Here is a 19,852-nt window from a genome sequence, read left to right as displayed (position 1 = left end):
ACGCTCGTGGCTGAATGGAAGCAAGTCCCCACATCTAATGGAAAGCCTTCCTAGAAGAGTGGAGGCTGTTATAGCAAAGGGGGGGACCAACTCCATATTAATGCCCATGATTTTGGAATTAGATATTCGACGAGCAGGTGTCCACATACTTTTGGTCATGTAGCATATATATGGAGACTGTTTAGTGCCAAAAATAAGGGGTTAAAATAAGTGTCAAAAAAACACTTCCGAACAAACTTCCTTTAGATTTTTTGGTGGGACTATCTGTTGTTCCATGTAGAGAATCTGTTATTCAATGCGTTTGTATGGGCTAATAGCAGTAATGCCCAAAACATCAAATAATTGTTTATTATTTTGGGGGGATACTTCAAGGGGTCTTAAAATTCAAAATCAAATAGCTAAAAGATATGTGGTATGACCTTCTTAAAACAATTCCACACAGCTTAGTAGAAGCCCCCCTCCCCAAGGCTTAGACAGAGCGTAGACTCGTATGGGTTAAAGGCGTATACACCGCCATTTCTTGCATTTATTAATTTTACTACAGACACAAAAAGATCCCACCATGCGAACATACAAATAATCTGTACCAAAACTTCCTGTTTCCATCACAGCTGGCGTGATTATTTTTTATACGGTGTGACTTTACTCGCATAGAAACTGTGGATGGAAACATGTTTAGTGTTGCTATAAATCCGTGAAAACAAAAGTGATGAAAGTATAACCGCCGTTCCTTGATCTGAACAAGATGCTATGCATCAAAGTAAATTATTTTGAATTGATAACTAAATATAATCTCAGCAACTGTTCAAACAATAAACCAAACAACATTGTAGCCTTATTAGAATCCCCCCAAAAAGGTATTTTGTTTAGCTGCTTTTTCTCTGTGAGCAAGAATGATGACATTCTGTTTTTATCTTATATGGGAGTGAATACATTCAAACAGCATATTAAACTGGGATAATGTTGCAGGTTACACTAGCAAGTATAAGAATATTTGCCAGGGCATACTATTTAATTATAAATCTGATTATTTGACATGGGGGAGATGTGGGAAGCTTAAAGGCTAGCTTGCTTGCTGTTTTTAGCCAGCTAGCTAGCAAGCAAGCTGCTAGCGGAGTAGCCTACAGCCAACTGGCAGGCACAAAACTAGGTAATGTAAAACAAAACAAAACTTTCATTACATTACTATTAATCAAATACGCAGTTGGTTTTCTTCGAAATTACCTAACACTGGTGATGATGTTCTATTTCATTTCTAGTCAGTCAATCTACCACAGCATATGAATCATGACCCTTCTAGGTCAGGTGATAGGAGCAGAATAGCAAATTAACCAGTCAAGCTATTCAGGGTCTAGGAACACATGGATGGGCGATGGTATCATGTTACCAAAAGGTGCACGTTGCTCCCCCAAAAAATAACAAAAATCTGAATCCACCCAAACGAACACGCAGTAAATGGAGTGATCTGTGGATCGGCCTTAAGAGGTGCTCAGAGGTCGTGTTAAATAGTGACATTATTTTGGAGTTTGTCGCTGTGGCAGAGTGCATTGTCATTACCTTGCAATGGCTCAAAGGAGTCCATAAAGTCCAGGTTGGGCTGTAGGGGGATGAGCCCAGGCTGGATCATGTCTGCGTTCCCTGCATGAGCTATGAGAAACAGGTGGACATGTATGGAGTGTGAAAAAAAGTTGCCTTTGAAAAGCAAATAGATTTTTCCAATAGATCTGGTTGAAGGAAGGCTTGGGTGGATCTGAGTGAATAGAAACAGGCTTGGTGTATGGAATGGGAGGTTGGTGGCGGGCCCTCACCTATCTCCCTCGGATTGGGCCAGGCCATGGGCTGGTGGGAGGCCAGCGTGGAGAAGAGTGTGTCAGAAAACTCTGACATCAGCACATCCATGTCAAAGAGTGGGTCCATCTCCATGGGGACGGGCGACTCACGGCTTTTGCGAGCAACGCGGCGCACGGCCATTTCCTCATCCTGACAAAGGGACACACGGAATGTGTCTGGAAAGACCTCCCCAAACAGCAAAAACTGCTCCTCTGGCCCCTTAGGGTGTTCAAAATGCAACAAGCCAGCCAGTCAGTTACACATAAAACATGCAGTGCACATACTGTACACACCATATCAATCATAGAACTCATCTACTTAACAGTTTTGAAACATGCTGATTACATACTCAAATTGATTCAAATCAGTCTCTCCAATAAGACACATGCCTCATAACAATCCAAATACAGAGCAAGCAGTGTTTGTTTGCACAATTGAAGTAAGCCATTTAAAAGAAAAAATGAATGTGCACATGAGGTATGTGGGTGGGGGGGGGTAACTTGTAATATGTAAAAGTAATAGGAATGTGGATCTGTGTTTGTGTTATTACTTTGCTTTTGTTGTTTTTCTAAATTTCTGTTTGTTTTTACATTTCTTAAGAACTCTTGGAAGACTAGCCCTTGGAGGCTAAAAGAGATCCTAATAGCATAAAATCAAATCAAATCAACAGCCTACAACTTTCCTATCCACATATAGTGAATGTATTATTTGTGACATTAATGGCCTATTCATTGTCATTTTATTCGTTGTCATTTTCACATTAGATGTCATATGTAGCTATTATTTGGGTGATACCCTTACTTTCATTCGCACTACTTTGTTATTACCTAATTTGAATCGAGGCAGCACACAAGAACTCTAAGAATGCATACCTTGAGAAGGCTTGAGAGATCGTCATCCTTGTGCTTCTGTAACTGTGACAAATTGGAAAATCAATGTTATGTGGCAGATTCATATATTGAGTAAAGCATAGTAAATGTAGGACATTCATCAACTGGTTGTCTCACCATCCAGTTAAAGCAACTGACAAGAACCTAAAATAGGCCTACTGCTGCTCAGTCTTGAATATTAGCCAACATTGTTTAATTGGTACTTTAATATAAAAACACAGAAAAGGCACAATTTCTGGCAATAACAAAATCCATTACCCTACCCTTTTCTTGAAATATGTCCTCCACTTGTGATACTCTCGAATTACAATTTCAATTCTTCTTTTCCAATATTTCCCCTCTGTGGCTATTGCCTATGGAAGACAAAGGGAGAGGGGGTGGGAGAAAATAATGTAGGGATTGGTTGACAGAAAAGTGGACTGAGTGGTAAACAGTAAGGAGAGGAGAGAGACATGGAGTGGAACAGAGGAGAGGAAAAATCTTATGATAGATAATGAAGAGGGACATGCAAAGGAGCTAAAATGATACATACGGGATAAAAAAGTGATCACAGAGAAGAGTTTGTTTAATAGGGTGAAGCAGTGGTATGGTAGTGTTGCATATATCCCCCAATCCACTACCCTTTCTTACCTCTGCCGGACGATGGTCCTCCATGTCCATGGTACCATCCAGAGGAGTGACAAAATGGCAGACAGGGTTGTCTCTCTTCTCCACATCTGTAGAGTAGAACACATGCAAGAGCAACCAGTTGAGCAAAAATAACACCACCTATACAGTGGGGGAAAAAAGTATTTAGTCAGCCACGAATTGTGCAAGTTCTCCCACTTAAAAAGATGAGAGAGGCCTGTAATTTTCATCATAGGTACACGTCAACTATGACAGACAAATTGAGGAAAAAAAATCCAGAAAATCACATTGTAGGATTTTTAATGAATTTATTTGCAAATTATGGTGGAAAATAAGTATGTGGTCAATAACAAAAGTTTCTCAATACTTTGTTATATACCCTTTGTTGGCAATGACACAGGTCAAACGTTTTCTGTAAGTCTTCACAAGGTTTTCACACACTGTTGCTGGTATTTTGGCCCATTCCTCCATGCAGATCTCCTCTAGAGCAGTGATGTTTTGGGGCTGTCGCTGGGCAACACGGACTTTCAACTCCCTCCAAAGATTGTCTATGGGGTTGAGATCTGGAGACTGGCTAGGCCACTCCAGGACCTTGAAATGCTTCTTACGAAGCCACTCCTTCGTTGCCCGGGCGGTGTGTTTGGGATCATTGTCATGCTGAAAGACCCAGCCACGTTTCATCTTCAATGCCCTTGCTGATGGAAGGAGGTTTTCACTCAAAATCTCACGATACATGGCCCCATTCATTCTTTCCTTTACACGGATCAGTCGTCCTGGTCCCTTTGCAGAAAAACAGCCCCAAAGCATGATGTTTCCACGCCCATGCTTCACAGTAGGTATGGTGTTCTTTGGATGCAACTCAGCATTCTTTGTCCTCCAAACACGACGAGTTGAGTTTTTACCAAAAAGTTATATTTTGGTTTCATCTGACCATATGACATTCTCCCAATCCTCTTCTAGATCATCCAAATGCACTCTAGCAAACTTCAGACGGGCCTGGACACGTCTGGCACTGCAGGATTTGAGTCCCTGGCGGCGTAGTGTGTTACTGATGGTAGGCTTTGTTACTTTGGTCCCAGCTCTCTGCAGGTCATTCACTAGATCCCCCCGTGTGGTTCTGGGATTTTTGCTCACCGTTCTTGTGATCATTTTGACCCCACGGGGTGAGATCTTGCGTGGAGCCCCAGATCGAGGGAGATTATCAGTGGTCTTGTATGTCTTCCATTTCCTAATAATTGCTCCCACAGTTGATTTCTTCAAACCAAGCTGCTTACCTATTGCAGATTCAGTCTTCCCAGCCTGGTGCAGGTCTACAATTTTGTTTCTGGTGTCCTTTGACAGCTCTTTGGTCTTGGCCATAGTGGAGTTTGGAGTGTGACTGTTTGAGGTCTGGACAGGTGTCTTTTATACTGATAACAAGTTCAAACAGGTGCCATTAATACAGGTAACGAGTGGAGGACAGAGGAGCCTCTTAAAGAAGAAGTTACAGGTCTGTGAGAGCCAGAAATCTTGCTTGTTTGTAGGTGACCAAATACTTATTTTCCACCATAATTTGCAAATAAATTCATAAAAAATCCTACAATGTGATTTTCGGGATTTTTTTTTCTGAATTTGTCTGTCATAGTTGACGTGTACCTATGATGAAAATTACAGGCCTCTCTCATCTTTTTAAGTGGGAGAACTTGCACAATTGGTGGCTGACTAAATACTTTTTTTCCCCACTGCACTAACATATCAACCATGGATACCCACACGCAATCGGTAATCCCATACTTCTTTCAGCCAAACTCAACCTGGCTTTTATCCTATGTTACAACAGTGAGGTTGCTGTTTTTAGTGAGAGACAGAGTATGAAGCCGTGCGTGGAGCTCTTACATTGCATGTACCAGGCCCTCCAGATAGCGTTGTTGAGCCGGATCTTGTCTCTCCACAGCAGCTTTAGGCCTTTGAAGTTCTTCCATTTTGGTGACACTAACTTGCCGCTGAAAAGGCAGAAGATAACACAAGCCTCTTAATGACCTACTCAAGCAGGAGAGGGGCAGGTTGGCAAAATGAAGAGGTGATTTTAACAGTTAGATAACCTCTTTACTGATCTGATTCCTGGGGGCGGCAGGTAACCTAGCAGTAAAGAGCGTTGGGCCAGTAACCAAATGGTGGCTGGTTCAAATCCCTGAGCCAGCAAGGTGGAAAAATGTGTCGCTCTGCCCTTGACCAAGGCAGTTAACTGCCAACAACAACTGCTCTCCGGGCGCCGATGACGTGGATGTCGATTAAGGCAGCCCCCTGCATTCAGAGCGGTTTGGTTGAATGCATTCAGTTGTGCAACTGACTAGGTATACCTCTTCCTTTTTCCTAGAACAATTGTGGACGTCACCCCTGATTTCAGACAGCTCAACACTATCCTAAGTGAAGGCTACAGGGACGCCTTGACAGCAGACACACTCCATGACAATTCTGAAAAGGGTAACATAACCAGACCTTGGTTCAAACACTATTTAGGGTATTTCAATTACTTTCGAAATTCATGTTTTGGATATTTTTTTTTAGAAAACACAAGTAGTTGAATATTGGAAAGTTTTTGGGAATACACTTGGTAAGTATTGGCATGTATTTGAAAATACTCAAATACAGTGCATTTTCATATACAAATAAATACTCTGACGCATTTGAAACCAGGTCTGTTTGGTATTTGATATAATGTATTTAGAAATAAGTATTAGAAAATATTTTCAAATAATATGCTTTTTATAGGACATTTTTTGAAAATACTTCCAATAAAAGCAGTTGATTCGGGCCACATGATTTGAAAATACTAAAATACACAGAAAATAAGTAGGCCTATTTAAAGAACAAATAATCAAATACACATGTATTGAACCCAGGTCTGAACATAACACATGCATCCATGAAGGGAATGGCAGTTTGAAGTGCCAAAAATAAAATAAAATGCATATCCGATTCGATTCTGATCTTTTTCCTGCAGTCTGAACAACCAAAAAGCACATGGAATTGGATATTTCAAGTCACATTCATAGGTGGTTTGAAATCAGATACAAATCTGATTCCTGGCCCTGCGACTTATGTCTGAACAGTTCAATCTGATTTATTTGCCCTCGTGTTTTTTAGACTTATTTGGCATATCATATTAATTAAACTTAATAAATCATTGCATATGCATAGGCCAAGAGGGACTATCTAACCCCAATTGAGGGATCAAATAGACCCCTTTCGGTGTTTGCAAACACTACCACATGAGGGCGATGCGCGCAAGTTGGTGGCAGAACAAGGGTGAATTCTTACAGAATGCCAGCAAAAAAAGCCACCATTTACATGTTGCATATGGGTGCATTTCACACTACTTTTGGAATATAATTCTCGTATGAATGTCCTGCTTAATGTTTGTGTCATCGCAAATCAACTGCATTATACTTAAAAAACCACTTCAACCTGTAAAATGGTTATTTGGCTAGCTTTTGCTACAGCCTATATCAAGGAGCGTTAGCATTCTAGCTAACAACTGTTGCATCCAAAATTGTTATTTTGCAAAGATCACAACCAAATATAATCTTAGCGACTGTTCAAGCAAGAATCAAAACATCATTGTATGTGTATGAGAACCCAAAAAAGTTATTTTGCTTATAAGTAATAGAAACGTAAATCTAGGTTATATTGAATAGGCGCAGATCGTGATGGCTTTCTTACTGCCACCAAGAGTCGCGCGCATCTGTGCGTGATGTCAGTGTGTCGTGTACTGCAAAATACTCTATACTCTTCTACTTCTAGCAACCACAACGTTATTATGGCCGTGTTCACATAAAAAACTTTTGCCAGATGATAGCACACAGCCTAGTAATATAATATGTTTACTATAAGTAAAGGATGAACCAAGGAAGAAAAACTATCAACAGGACAAGAAACAACAAGACATTCAATTTGAAGGACATGTTTTTAAAGGCCAGTGTTTAGCTAGCCTAGCCTATATCAAATGACCCAATTACAAATGGGCACAGACCCAATTAACTACAGTGCCTTCAGAAAGTATTCACACCCCTTGTCATTTTCCACATTTTGTTGTGTTACAACCCACATTTAAAATAGATTAAATTGAGATTTTTTGTCACTGGCCCACACACACAATACCCCATAATGTCAAAGTGGAATTATGTTTTTACAAATTAACTAAAAATAGAAAGCTGAAATGTCTTGAGTCAATAAGTATTCAACCCCTTTGTTATGGCAAGCCTAAATACGTTCAGGAGTAAAAATGTGCTTAGTAAGTTGCATGGACTCTATGTGCAAATAATAGTGTTTAACATGATTTTTGAATGACTACCTCATCAATTATCTGTAATATCCCTCAGCCGAACAGTGAATTTCAAACACAGATTCAACCACAAAGACCAGGGAGATTTACCAATGTCTCGCAAAGAAGGGCACCTATTAGTAGATGAAAAAAACAAAAACAGACATTGAATATCCCTTTGAGCATGGTGAAGTTATTAATTACACTTTGGATGGTGTATCAATACACCCAGTCACTACAAAGATACAGGCCTCCTTCCTAACTCAGTTGCCGGAGAGGAAGAAAACCGCTCAAGGACTTCTCCATGAGGCCATTGGTGACTTTAATACAGTTACAGAGTTTAATGGCAGTGATAGGAGAAAACTGAGGATGGATCAACAACATTGTAGTTACTCCATAATACTAACCTAACTGACAGAGTGAAAAGAAGGAAGCCTGTACAGAATACAAATATTCCAAAACATGCATCCTGTTTGCAACAAGACACTAAAGTAAAACTGCAAAATATGTGGCAAAGCGATTAACTTTTTGTCCTGAATACAAAGTGTTATGCTTGGGGCAAATTTAATACAACATTAATGAGTACCACTCTCCATATTTTCAAGCATAGTGGTGGCTGCATCATGTTATGGGTATGCTTGTAATCATTAAGGACTGGGGAGTATATCTACACTGGAGATGCTTACCAATAAGACAATGAATGTTCTTGAGTGGCTGAGTTACAGTTTTGACTTAAATCTACTTGAAAATCTATGGCAAGACCTGAAAATGGTTGTCTAGCAATGATCAACAAAACCAATTTGACAGAGCTTGAAGAGTTTTGAAAATAATAAATGGTGAAATGTTGCACAATCCAGGTGTGGAAAGCACTTAGACTTACCCAGAAATACTCACAGCTGTAGTCACTGCCAAAAGGTGCTTCTACAAAGTATTGACTCAGGGGTATGAATACTTAAGTAAATGAGATATATTTCATTTTCAATACATTCACCAACATTTCTAAAAACATGTTTTCACTTTGTCATTGTGGGTTATTGTGTGTAGACGGATGATTTTATTTTTTTAATCTATTTTGAATTCAGGCTGTAGCACAACAAAATGTGGAATAAGTCAAGGGGTACGAACACTTTATGAAGGCGCTGTATATATTTTGCATAGAAATCAAATCTTCATTTTTTCTGCCCCCTGACTAGTGAACTGAAACTATCAGTGGGTCAACGACATGTCTTTCCACTGAAGCCAAGTTGATGGAGTGGGTGATTCTCATGTAAATGTAATTTTAAAAGAGCTCTTTGGATTTTTTGAAAAGACATTGACTACCACATTTTCATTTGGAGCAAAAATAATTTGTTCTATCATCATTATAAATGTTAATTTCAAAGAGTTTAGTCAATGTTTATGTATTTCATTGCATTTAAATTTCACATTATACCACAAAGCAAATCTAAGTTAGATATAGTAATGAACAAATGACTTATTCGTAAACAAATATATATTTTTTTGAAGATCTCATTACCGAAAAACATACCAAGATCTGAATCATGACATTTGTGATCATTTACGTTATATTATCATCTTAACACATGTTGCTGAATAACTACCACAATGTAACTCCTAGTGTTTGCCTGTACCATTGCAAACTACATTAGATATACAATTAAATAAAGAATTGTTAATTCATTAAGTGTTTCAGTAATGATAAGCAGGTTGCGGAAATGAGAATGAATATTTTGGTAATAAGCATTACTTATGTTATGTTTTAAAAACATAATGAGTATGCAATTAGCTTTTTACCTATGAACCGTAAAAGGGTCAATAAGAATTGTTCTGAAATATGAGGAAAGGGGTATGAGCTTCAAGTACAATTAATCAAGGATAACAATAAATGCAACAAGATCCAAGATGAGACTTAAACATCAAATTAAAATGAATTAAAATACATTCACAATGTCGGACAATGGTTGTGAATAGGGCTGTTGCAGTGACCGTATTACCGCCACACTGGCGGTCACGAGTCATGAAGACAGTCAAATTCCACGTGACCGTTTAGTCACGGTAATTAGGCTTCTCCATGCTCTGATGCAGCTGATGGTCATTAGTTGCCTACCAAACTTGCTAACTTAGTAGAGTGATGGCCTCTACTAAAAAGAGGATCCCATCAGATATCTTGGCCTACTATATTTATTTCTCAACTTTCCTAATATTAAGCACATTGCTTATCTTTTTTTTGTTGTTGAGTAGATCAGCTTTAATATTGCAGATAGATTGTAACTTTCATCAATGTAATTGTCTGCATCACTTCCAATCCCCCATGTTTTTTCCCCCTCGCATATATACAGTGGGGAGAACAAGTATTTGATACACTGCCGATTTTGCAGGTTTTCCTACTTACAAAGCATGTAGAGGTCTGTAATTTTTATCATAGGTACACTTCAACTGTGAGAGACGGAATCTCATTATATGATTTAAGTAATTAATTTGCATTTTATTGCATGACAAGTATTTGATCACCTACCAACCAGTAAGAATTCCAGCTCTCACAGACATGTTAGTTTTTCTTTAAGAAGCCCTCCTGTTCTCCACTCATTACCTGTATTAACTGCACCTGTTTGAACTCGTTACCTGTATAAAAGACACCTGTCCACACACTCAATCAAACAGACTCCAACCTCTCCACAATGGCCAAGACCAGAGAGCTGTGTAAGGACATCAGGGATAACATTGTAGACCTGCACAAGGCTGGGATGGGCTACAGGACAATAGGCAAGCAGCTTGTTGAGAAGGCAACAACTGTTGGCGAAATTATTAGAAAATGGAAGAAGTTCAAGATGACGGTCAATCACCCTCGGTCTGGGGCTCCATGCAAGATCTCACCTCGTGGGGCATCAATGACCATGAGGAAGGTGAGGGATCAGCCCAGAACTACACGGCAGGACCTGGTCAATGACCTGAAGAGAGCTGGGACCACAATCTCATAGAAAACCATTAGTAACACACTACGCCGTCATGGATTAAAATCCTGCAGCGCACGCAAGGTCCCCCTGCTCAAGCCAGCGCATGTCCAGGCCCGTCTGAAGTTTGCCAATGACCATCTGAATGATCCAGAGGAGGAATGGGAGAAGGTCATGTGGTCTGATGAGACAAAAATAGAGCTTTTTGGACTAAACTCCACTCGCCGTGTTTGGAGGAAGAAGGATGAGTACAACCCCAAGAACACCATCCCAACTGTGAAGCATGGAGGTGGAAACATCATTCTTTGGAGATGCTTTTCTGCAAAGGGGACAGGACGACTGCACCGTATTGAGGGGAGGATGGATGGGGCCATGTATCGCGAGATCTTGGCCAACAACCTCCTTCCCTCAGTAAGAGCATTGAAGATGGGTCGTGGCTGGGTCTTCCAGCATGACAACGACCCGAAACACACAGCCAGGGCAACTAAGGAGTGGCTCCGTAAGAAGCATCTCAAGGTCCTGGAGTGGCCTAGCCAGTCTCCAGACCTGAACCAATAGAAAATCTTTGGAGAGAGCTGAAAGTCCATATTGCCCAGTGACAGCCCCGAAACCTGAAGGATCTGGAGAACGTCTGTATGGAGGAGTGGGCCAAAATCCCTGCTGCAGTGGGTGCAAACCTGGTCAAGACCTACAGGAAACGTATGATCTCTGTAATTGCAAACAAAGGTTTCTGTACCAAATATTAAGTTCTGCTTTTCTGATGTATCAAATACTTATGTCATGCAATAAAATGCAAATGAATTACTTAAAAATGTGATTTTCTGGATTTTTGTTTTAGATTCCGTCTCTCACAGTTGAAGTGTACCTATGATAAAAATTACAGACCTCTACATGCTTTGTAAGTAGGAAAACCTGCAAAATCGGCAGTGTATCAAATACTTGTTCTCCCCACTGTATGACACACACACACACACTTTAAAAACATATATTTCCCTTTATTACTTTCCAACCCCACCACCCCTTCCCTAATTGGAGTAAACTACTGAACAAGAACGCTTAGGCCTCTACTTCCAGCTTATACATACTATATACATTTTATGGACACAGTCAATTTTACAATAATTCTATTTTGTTTGTTTTTACTCCTGAACTTCCTCTACCCTCAACCTCTCCGATCATTTTCATGATGTCCATCCGGTTTGCTTCTATATGCCATATCTTTCTAACTGTGCTCTTTCACAAAAGCTCTCAACCTATAACCTATATACTTATTATGGACACAGTATGCTTTACATTAGTTATCTTGTTGTTATTAGTTGTTGTTAGTTGTTATTAGTCCCATCCTTCAGCTCCATTCAACACCTCCCATCTATCTCTTAACACCATCCATATTGGATTTCTATTTGCCATATATTTTTCAACTGTACTGTGATGTTTCACAAAAGTTCTGAACCCTTCTATTCTCATTGTTTCTACAGATTGTAAATTGAAAATGAACATTTTTGCTAAAAGTATTATTATATTATTGATCGATTGACTATTACTTTTCAGATCACCCAGTAGTGCTATCTGCAGGCTTAGCTCCAGGTAAATATTGCAATCCTTCAGCCATTCCTGGACCTGTGTCCAGAAACAAGCGACAAATGGACAGTACCAAAACAAATGATCTAATGATTCTGCCTCTTCGCAGCAAAATCTGCAGAGCTGGGAAGATTGTATCCCCCATATAAATAACATTCTATTGGTAGCAAGAATTTTGTATAATAATTTAAATTAAAAAATTCAAAGTTTTGAATCCAGCATCGTTTTGCGTATCAAATAATTTATAAACACTATGCCATGGAATCGGTACGTCAAAAAATGTCTTCCCAACTATTTTGCAATCTATATGGGATGGCTGTCAATCCTTTGGTCCTTAAATGAAACTGGTAGACTTTTTTATTTATCAATATTTTCTTTAACCAATTATGTTCTTTAATGCAGGGCCGACAGACAAGTTCCTTAATTTTTCCCCCTTCCGCACATTGCTTATCTTTACAACAGGAGTATAGCCTACCTGGCTGGCATGAAAATGAACCATGGGAAAAGCATCCTCCATTCGCTATTTAAGTGCATAGATGACATGTATTTTTTTCCCGCTGCCCCTGTTGAGACAGGTGCATGATAATGATCCATTCTAAATCAAAACAAATTTCACACATATATTATTTAGTATATGTAAAGACAAGATTAAATCAATAATTGTCTGATGGGTGACAATATTAGCCTATCACTTGTGAATTATATATTATCTCTTGTGAATGACGCCCAGCATAAGGCAAGAAACAATGCCTTTTTTTCTCTCAACTTTTTCGAATCATAGTTGCACACCTCATGTAGCGTAGCCCATAGACCTATATGTTTTGAAAAGGTTTGTATCACAACTAAAGTGGCCAAATAACTTCTTAAAATTAAGCACATTAATCCCTTTACATGGGGTGTAGAGCCTAACTGGCATACATAAGCAGCGCGTGAGTTTCAAGTTTGGGGAAGATAATTTTCACCATAAAAATGCACCTTTATAATAAAAGCATTACATGCATAATCGCATTTGCGGTCACTTTTGACAGTGGTGTTTTCCCGCTAATGGCACATTCGTGCTTATAGCCTACTGCCATGTGCGCATATAATGTAAAGAAATAGCCTAATAGTTTATCAACATTTAAAGCTAAACGTTCTGATCTGTTGCGTCAGCCACATTGCGTAAAAAAGTTTGATGCTAGTGGTTGTATTCATTTGGGATCTATCGCATCCCACAACTGTCCCAGACTATGTTTTGAATATTCATTTCTTGCACAGAATAGTTCAACTTTTGTACTATGGGGGATGGTAGATTGACATAGGCTAGTGCCTTTGCTGTTTGTTAGGCCTACTCATCTTGTTGGCTGACGGAAAGTAAATGTGGACAGTTCTTCCAATATCTTCAATATACACTTCGGAATTGGATAAGGACGCGTGCAGTTGCGTCCCTGATGTGTCTGTCTCCACTTGTAGCCTGTGAGAAAACACCCGATCACATGATGGAGAGCCATGTGAGTGAGAGGTGCTTCGGAGCGCGCAGCACTCAGGGAGAAAGCCACAACGGCTACTGGCCGCAAAAAGCATAGATTTTTTTGGGATGCATTACGGACACACAAAGGGGATGCCTATCCAAAGGGAATATTTTTCCTTCGTAGTCTTGACATTCATAACACATGCATGTCTTGTTGCCTTGGTCACACACAGTGGTGGCAACCAATTCTGCCACAGACAATGTGGCAATGCCCCCAGCTGGTGCAGCTTCTTTACTTTCTGGCCAAAATGCTCATGAGTTTTGCATGCAAAAGTGTCACTCTCCGATATCTTTGGCATTGCGATCCAGAAATGCCGCAGCTTGCAGAATTGAGCCAGTGATATTTTGTGGCGAGGGTTTTCTGTAAGGAACTTCTTATGAAGTTGTTCCATGGTGTCAGTGAAGTCCCATTTTCTGAACACCTGTCCCTGTTTGTGGATCTCCCCAGATTTGCCAATGATAAGAGAAGAGACATCGCTGCGCAGGAACATCCTTACAAATGGTCTCCATCAGCTTTCTCTGGCTGTTCTTTGGCAAAGCTGGTCTCTCTCTCTCCCACAAGCTCTTTGTTCAACTTGCACTTTTTCCTTTTTCCTCTGTTGAAGTCGCTTCAGTCTTTTCTTAAGCTTTCCATCTTACTGCTCTTTTTCTTCAGTTTCACCTCAGCATCTCTCAAGTAGGTCCTTAGTGCGTTATAGTTTTTCTGTTGACCTTGGGGATGTCAATGTTGGAGGTGTCAGATGTAAGCCTATTGACGGCCTTGCTTGAATAATTTGTGGATGGGGCTGTGGTTCTTCAAAGGATGAGGGGGTTAGGTCCAGGACTGCATTTACTCCTTATTTTCTGGTAGTAAGTGGTTGAATTGTGTCTCCATTTTTCCTTCTTCCTTTTGTTTTTTTCCCTCCCTAATCTCCTCTGCTTTTAGAATTTGCTATATTTTTTCCTTTTTTATACCTTACAGTGTGAAGAATAACAAAAATGTGGTTAGCCTACTTTTTTAGCTATTAATCATAAAATCTGACACTTAATAACACTGTTATTACTATAGTACATGTAATAAACCCTGAAAGACTCATTCTAAAGTCTGACACATGTAATTACATTACAACTACTACAGTAAATGCGTAATACACCCTCAGACAAATCCTAATAACTTACTATAGTAAATGTGTAATAAACCCTAAAAGACTATCCAAAATCTGGCACGTAACTATACTGTTATTACTATAGTACACACGTGTTATAAACCCTCAGACAAATCCTAAAATCGGACATGTAATTACACTAGTACATGTGTAATAAACCCTCAAAGACCTGTGCTTATATGGAGGAGTGGGGAGGGTACAGAGATGGGGGAGAGGAGAGCTAGGCGACAGACGAGGGGATTTGAAGCATGAAAAGACAGTGCTGCAATAATTACATGCAATTACATTGTTATTACTATTGTATAAAGATCTAGGCCTGGCCTAATCTAATGTAATTCTCATTCAAACTACCTTTCTCTCTCCTTCCTTCTGTATTCCTCCAACAGTTCTGGTCTGCCGTAACTCTTCCCTCTATGCTTCGCCAAGCTAGCTTTTGCTAAAGTTCTTTCTCACTGTCTCACACTGTCAACCTGGGCAACAACATTTAACATTAATTTATGTTGAATTCAACAACTAAAAATATATTTAAAATATGATTCACTGAAGAATACGTGTATTATCATTAACGCAAATGTATTCTCATTACCAATATGGGCATTAGAGTAATGCGGTAATGGGAATCTTTATTGGGGTAATGAGAAGACCAAGCAAAAAAATGCTAACAATAGGGGTAGCGATTATGACTCAGCAGAAATGTTTACATTGTGATGTGGGGCAATTCAATACCTACATATTGATATAATATGGATATTCAAAATAAATTATATCACACTTAATGAACAATAGCAGTAATGAGAATCAATAGTGTCGTGAACCGGGGGTATAGAGAAAAGTACCGTTTTTTTTTTGAGAAGTGAGGGGATTATCTTACCTTGCAGCCATTTTTTAAATTCTCTTCTTAATGATGCATCATGGGAGAATACATTTTTTATTTAAAATATCATTGTGTTTTTAAATGGGAGAAATGTGTGAACGGGCACAATGTATTTTCTTTATATTTTAATATTCTGATTTGAAAGGAATTCATTTTTATAGAACATTAGAAACATGCAGTATGTTTTCATTTTTTTATATTAATATTTACATAATTTACAATACTATAGATTACCATAATATTGAATCCACATCCACATTGCGGTAATGAGAAATTAATTGAAAAATGCATAAAAACATCAAAATAATGTGCTGAAATGTGTAATAATCTTGTGCAAGAAATAAAAAAATATGTCCTTGAAATAATGGTTATACCATGTAATTACATAATGATTTTATACTCAAATAATCCCTGCCATTGTACAATGCTGGTTTCACGAGAATCACCCGGGAACATACAGTGCACTCGGAAAGGCTGTAATCGCTGCCAAAGGTGCTTCAACAAAGTACTGAGTAAAGGGTCTGAATTCTTATGAAAAATGTGATATTATTATTTTTTATTTTTATTTGTCATTATGGGGTATTGTGTGGGGAAAAAACCATTGAATCCAATTTAGGATAAGGCTGTAACGTAACAAAATGTGGAAAAAGTCAAGGGGTCTGAATACTTTCCGAATGCACTGTAGCTGCCTAAGCCTGTTGCCCGTGTCCACAAACATAGCCACTGCATGAGGGATCCCTGGGGACACCAGGCTGTAAAACCTCTCCATCTAAGACAGGCTATATGAGGACACTGGTTGCTCCGGACAGACACTCACTGCCCTACCCAACCCGCCCCCTCAACTGAAAGGCAACACGCTGCTACTGAGCGACGGTGGGTGGGTGATTTATGTGGGCTGTGTCATGCCATTTGAGTGAGTGCCGAGGTTAAGAGAGGACTTGAATGTGGTAGACTTGCCCAGTTTAAGGAACCACAACATTTGTCAATCTTTTACACTCATAGTAGTTCCACATTGACTGGGTGCATCTTTAATTGCAGTATGTTGAAAAAGCTTAGTGAGTTTGGTTTTATCGTGGATTCTTCAGGCTCTGTCCTATTGTGTAGTAAAAGAGGGTGTAGCTAGACCATCTACAGTTTAGTTCAGGTTCTGGGCATCAGTCACGTTCTCTACATGTTGTCCACGGTCAAAGGAGCTGATCGTGGACTACAGCTGCACCATTGAGAGCATCTTGACTGGCTGCATCAACACTTGGTATGGCAACTGCTTGGCATCTGACCGCAAGGCGCTACAGAGGGTAGTGCGTACAGCCCAGTACTTCACTGGGGCCGAGCTCCCTGCCATCCAGGACCTCTATACCAGGCAGTGTCAGAGGAAAGCCAAAAAAATAGTCAAACACTTCCAGCCACCCAAGTCATAGACTGTTCTCTCTGCTACAGCACAGGACCGATTCACCAAGTCTGGAACCAACAGGACCCTAAACAGCTTCTACCCCCAAGCCATCAGACTGCTAAATAGTTAGTTATATGTACATACACTACATTAACAATAGTATGTGGACACCTGCTCCTCAAACATCTCACTCCAAAATCATGGGCATTAATATGGAGTTAGTCCCCCCTTTTCTGCTATAACAGCCTCCACTCTTCTAGGAAGGCTTTCCACTAGATGTTGGAACATTGCTGCGGGGACTTCCATTCAGCCACAAGAGTATTAGTAAGGTCGGGCACGGATGTTGGACGATTAGGCCTAGCTCGCCGTCGCCATTCCAATTCATCCCAAAGGTGTTCGATGGGGTTGAGGTCAGGCCTCTGTGCAGGCCAGTGAAGTTCTTCCACACCGATCTCGACAAACCATTTCTGTACGAACCTCGCTTTGTGCACGGGAGCATTGTCATGCTGAAACAGGAAAGGGCCTTCCCCAAACTGTTGCCACAAAGTTGGAAGCATAGAATCGTCTAGAATGTCATTGTATGCTGTAGCGTTAAGATCTCCCTTCACTGGAACTAAGGGGCCTAGCCCGAACCATGAAAAACAGCCCCAGACCATTATTCACCCTCCACCAAACTTTACAGTTGGCACTATGCAGTCGGGCAGGCAGCGTTCTCCTGGCATCTGCCAAACCCATATTTGTCCGTCGGACTGCCAGATGGGGAAGCATTTCCACTGCTCCAGAGTCCAATGGCGGCAAGCTTTACACCACTCTAGCCGAAGCTTGGCATTGCGCATGGTGATCTTAGGCTTGTGTGCGGCTACTCGGCCATAGAAACCCATTTCATGAAGCTCGCAACAAACAGTTATTGTGCTGACGGTGCTTCCAGAGGCAGTTTTGAGCTTGGTAGTGAGTGTTGCAACCGAGGACAGACGGTATTTACGTGATACACGCTTCAGTCCCGTTCTGTCAGCTTGTGTGGCCTACTATTTCGTGGCTGAGCCATTGTTGCTCTTAGACGTTTCCACTTCACAATAACAGCACTTACTTACCGGGGCAGCTCTAGCAGGGCAGAAATTTGACGAACTGACTTGTTGGAAAGGTGGCATCCTATGACGGTGCCACATTGAAAGTCACTGAGCTCTTCAGTAAGACCGTTCTACGGCCAATGTTTGTCTATGGTGATTGCATGGCTGTGTGCTCGATTTTATACACCCGTCAGCAACGGGTGTGGCTGAAATAGCTGAATCCACTCATTTGAATGGGTGTCCACATACTTTTGTATATATAATGCATCGACCTCAATTACCTGGTACCCCTGCACATTGACTCGGTACTGGTACCCCTTGTATACAGCCAAGCTATGATTACTCAATGTGTATTTATTATTACGTGTTTTACTTTTATATTATTTCTCTATTTTCCTTCTCTATGCAAAGTAAGCATTTCACTGTTAAGTCTACACCTGTTGTTTACGAAGCATGAATGTAATTTGATTTAATAAACCTAGTCTGCAGTAAAACTGGGGCAAAGGTTGAGGGATGGGCAATGGATAGTGCCAACCCTTGGCAAACAGAGAGCTGTAAAGGGGATCCCTCTGACACAGGTGTCCTATCATGTGTTGACAGGGGTGCCAAGAAGTAGCAACGACTGTTATCGCAAAATCCTTGTCAAAAAAGTGGCGCTCAGGCGGTTTGCATTGCCTGGGCATCTGGTGTCAAGTGTCCTTCTCCACACATCAAGAATGGCTAAACAAAGGCTGTAAAATCCCAACAATCCAGGGTCCATTCTCTCAGTAAAACAGGGTGTGTATGTGTGTGCCTGTGTTCGGCATTAGACAAATAGCATTTGATTTGAGCAGCAATGCATCAGTCTACTCGAGGCTGATGGGGAGAAGGGGATATTATGGGTGTGTAGCCCCTGCTCTAAAAATACCGGCTGCCCCAAGTTAACGTGCTGCCTGCAATTTACGAATGCATGTGGAGACCCTCTTGGAGCAGCTGGCCTTTCACCTAAGAGGTTAAGAGAGACAAGCACAACAAGATGAGCCTCTAACACAGGGTTTCTCAGCTCTGTTCTAGGGGACCTTCTGTGTACAACATTATCATTTCTTCAACTAGCCTTATTTCAGATTATTAGACAGGTTTTAAACATATGACTTGTCTAAATCACCAAACTTTCTTTTTCAACTGTAGTTAAATTAGGTTTAACTGTCAAACTGCTATGCAAACTATGCAAAGTTACCCAGACCAGACCTGCTCTAGTAGGACAGGACCATATTACTGCAACAGCAGACTGTTGACCACCGCACAACACATTATTAAAGAATGGCTAATATCGCATACCGCCCCAACAGATCCACAGATTACGCAATCTCTATTGCACTCCACACTGCCCTTTCCCACTTGGACAAAAGGAACACCTACATGAGAATGCTGTTCATTGACTAAAGCTCAGCATTCAACACCATAGCGCCCTCCAAGCTCATCACTAAGGTAAGGACCCTGGGATTAAACACCTCCCTCTGCAACTGGATCCTAGACTTCCTGACGGGACACCCCTAGGAGGTGAGGGTAGGCAACAACACATCCGCCACACTGACCCTCAACACTGTTGAGGGCCCCTCTGGGATGCGTGCTCAGTCCCCTCCTGTACTCCCTGTTCACCCATGACTGCATGGCCGCGCACGACTCCAACACTATCATTAAGTTT

General features: G+C 40.6%; 1 protein-coding gene across 2 annotated transcripts in view; it reads right to left on the bottom strand.

The window, feature by feature from the left end:
* LOC121530921 (MLX interacting protein) overlaps nt 1-19,852 on the bottom strand; it is a 52,927-nt gene that overhangs the window by 21,401 nt on the left and 11,674 nt on the right. Inside the window, exons 2-7 of one of the 2 annotated variants that reach the window (XM_041836296.2) lie at nt 5,223-5,329; nt 3,351-3,436; nt 2,984-3,073; nt 2,703-2,744; nt 1,809-2,049; nt 1,558-1,647 (exon numbers count right to left, since the gene is read on the bottom strand). In XM_041836296.2, the coding sequence (XP_041692230.2) occupies nt 1,558-1,647; nt 1,809-2,049; nt 2,703-2,744; nt 2,984-3,073; nt 3,351-3,436; nt 5,223-5,329 (656 nt within the window). The remainder of the gene's footprint in view (nt 1-1,557; nt 1,648-1,808; nt 2,050-2,702; nt 2,745-2,983; nt 3,074-3,350; nt 3,437-5,222; nt 5,330-19,852) is intronic. The other variant, XM_045226908.1, reaches the window with a different exon arrangement.

The sequence above is a fragment of the Coregonus clupeaformis genome, chromosome 18 (genome assembly GCF_020615455.1).
Source record: "Coregonus clupeaformis isolate EN_2021a chromosome 18, ASM2061545v1, whole genome shotgun sequence".
NCBI lineage: Eukaryota > Metazoa > Chordata > Actinopteri > Salmoniformes > Salmonidae > Coregonus > Coregonus clupeaformis.
The sequence above is the reverse complement of the archived record's forward strand: the minus strand, read 5'-3'. Positions and strand labels throughout refer to the sequence as shown.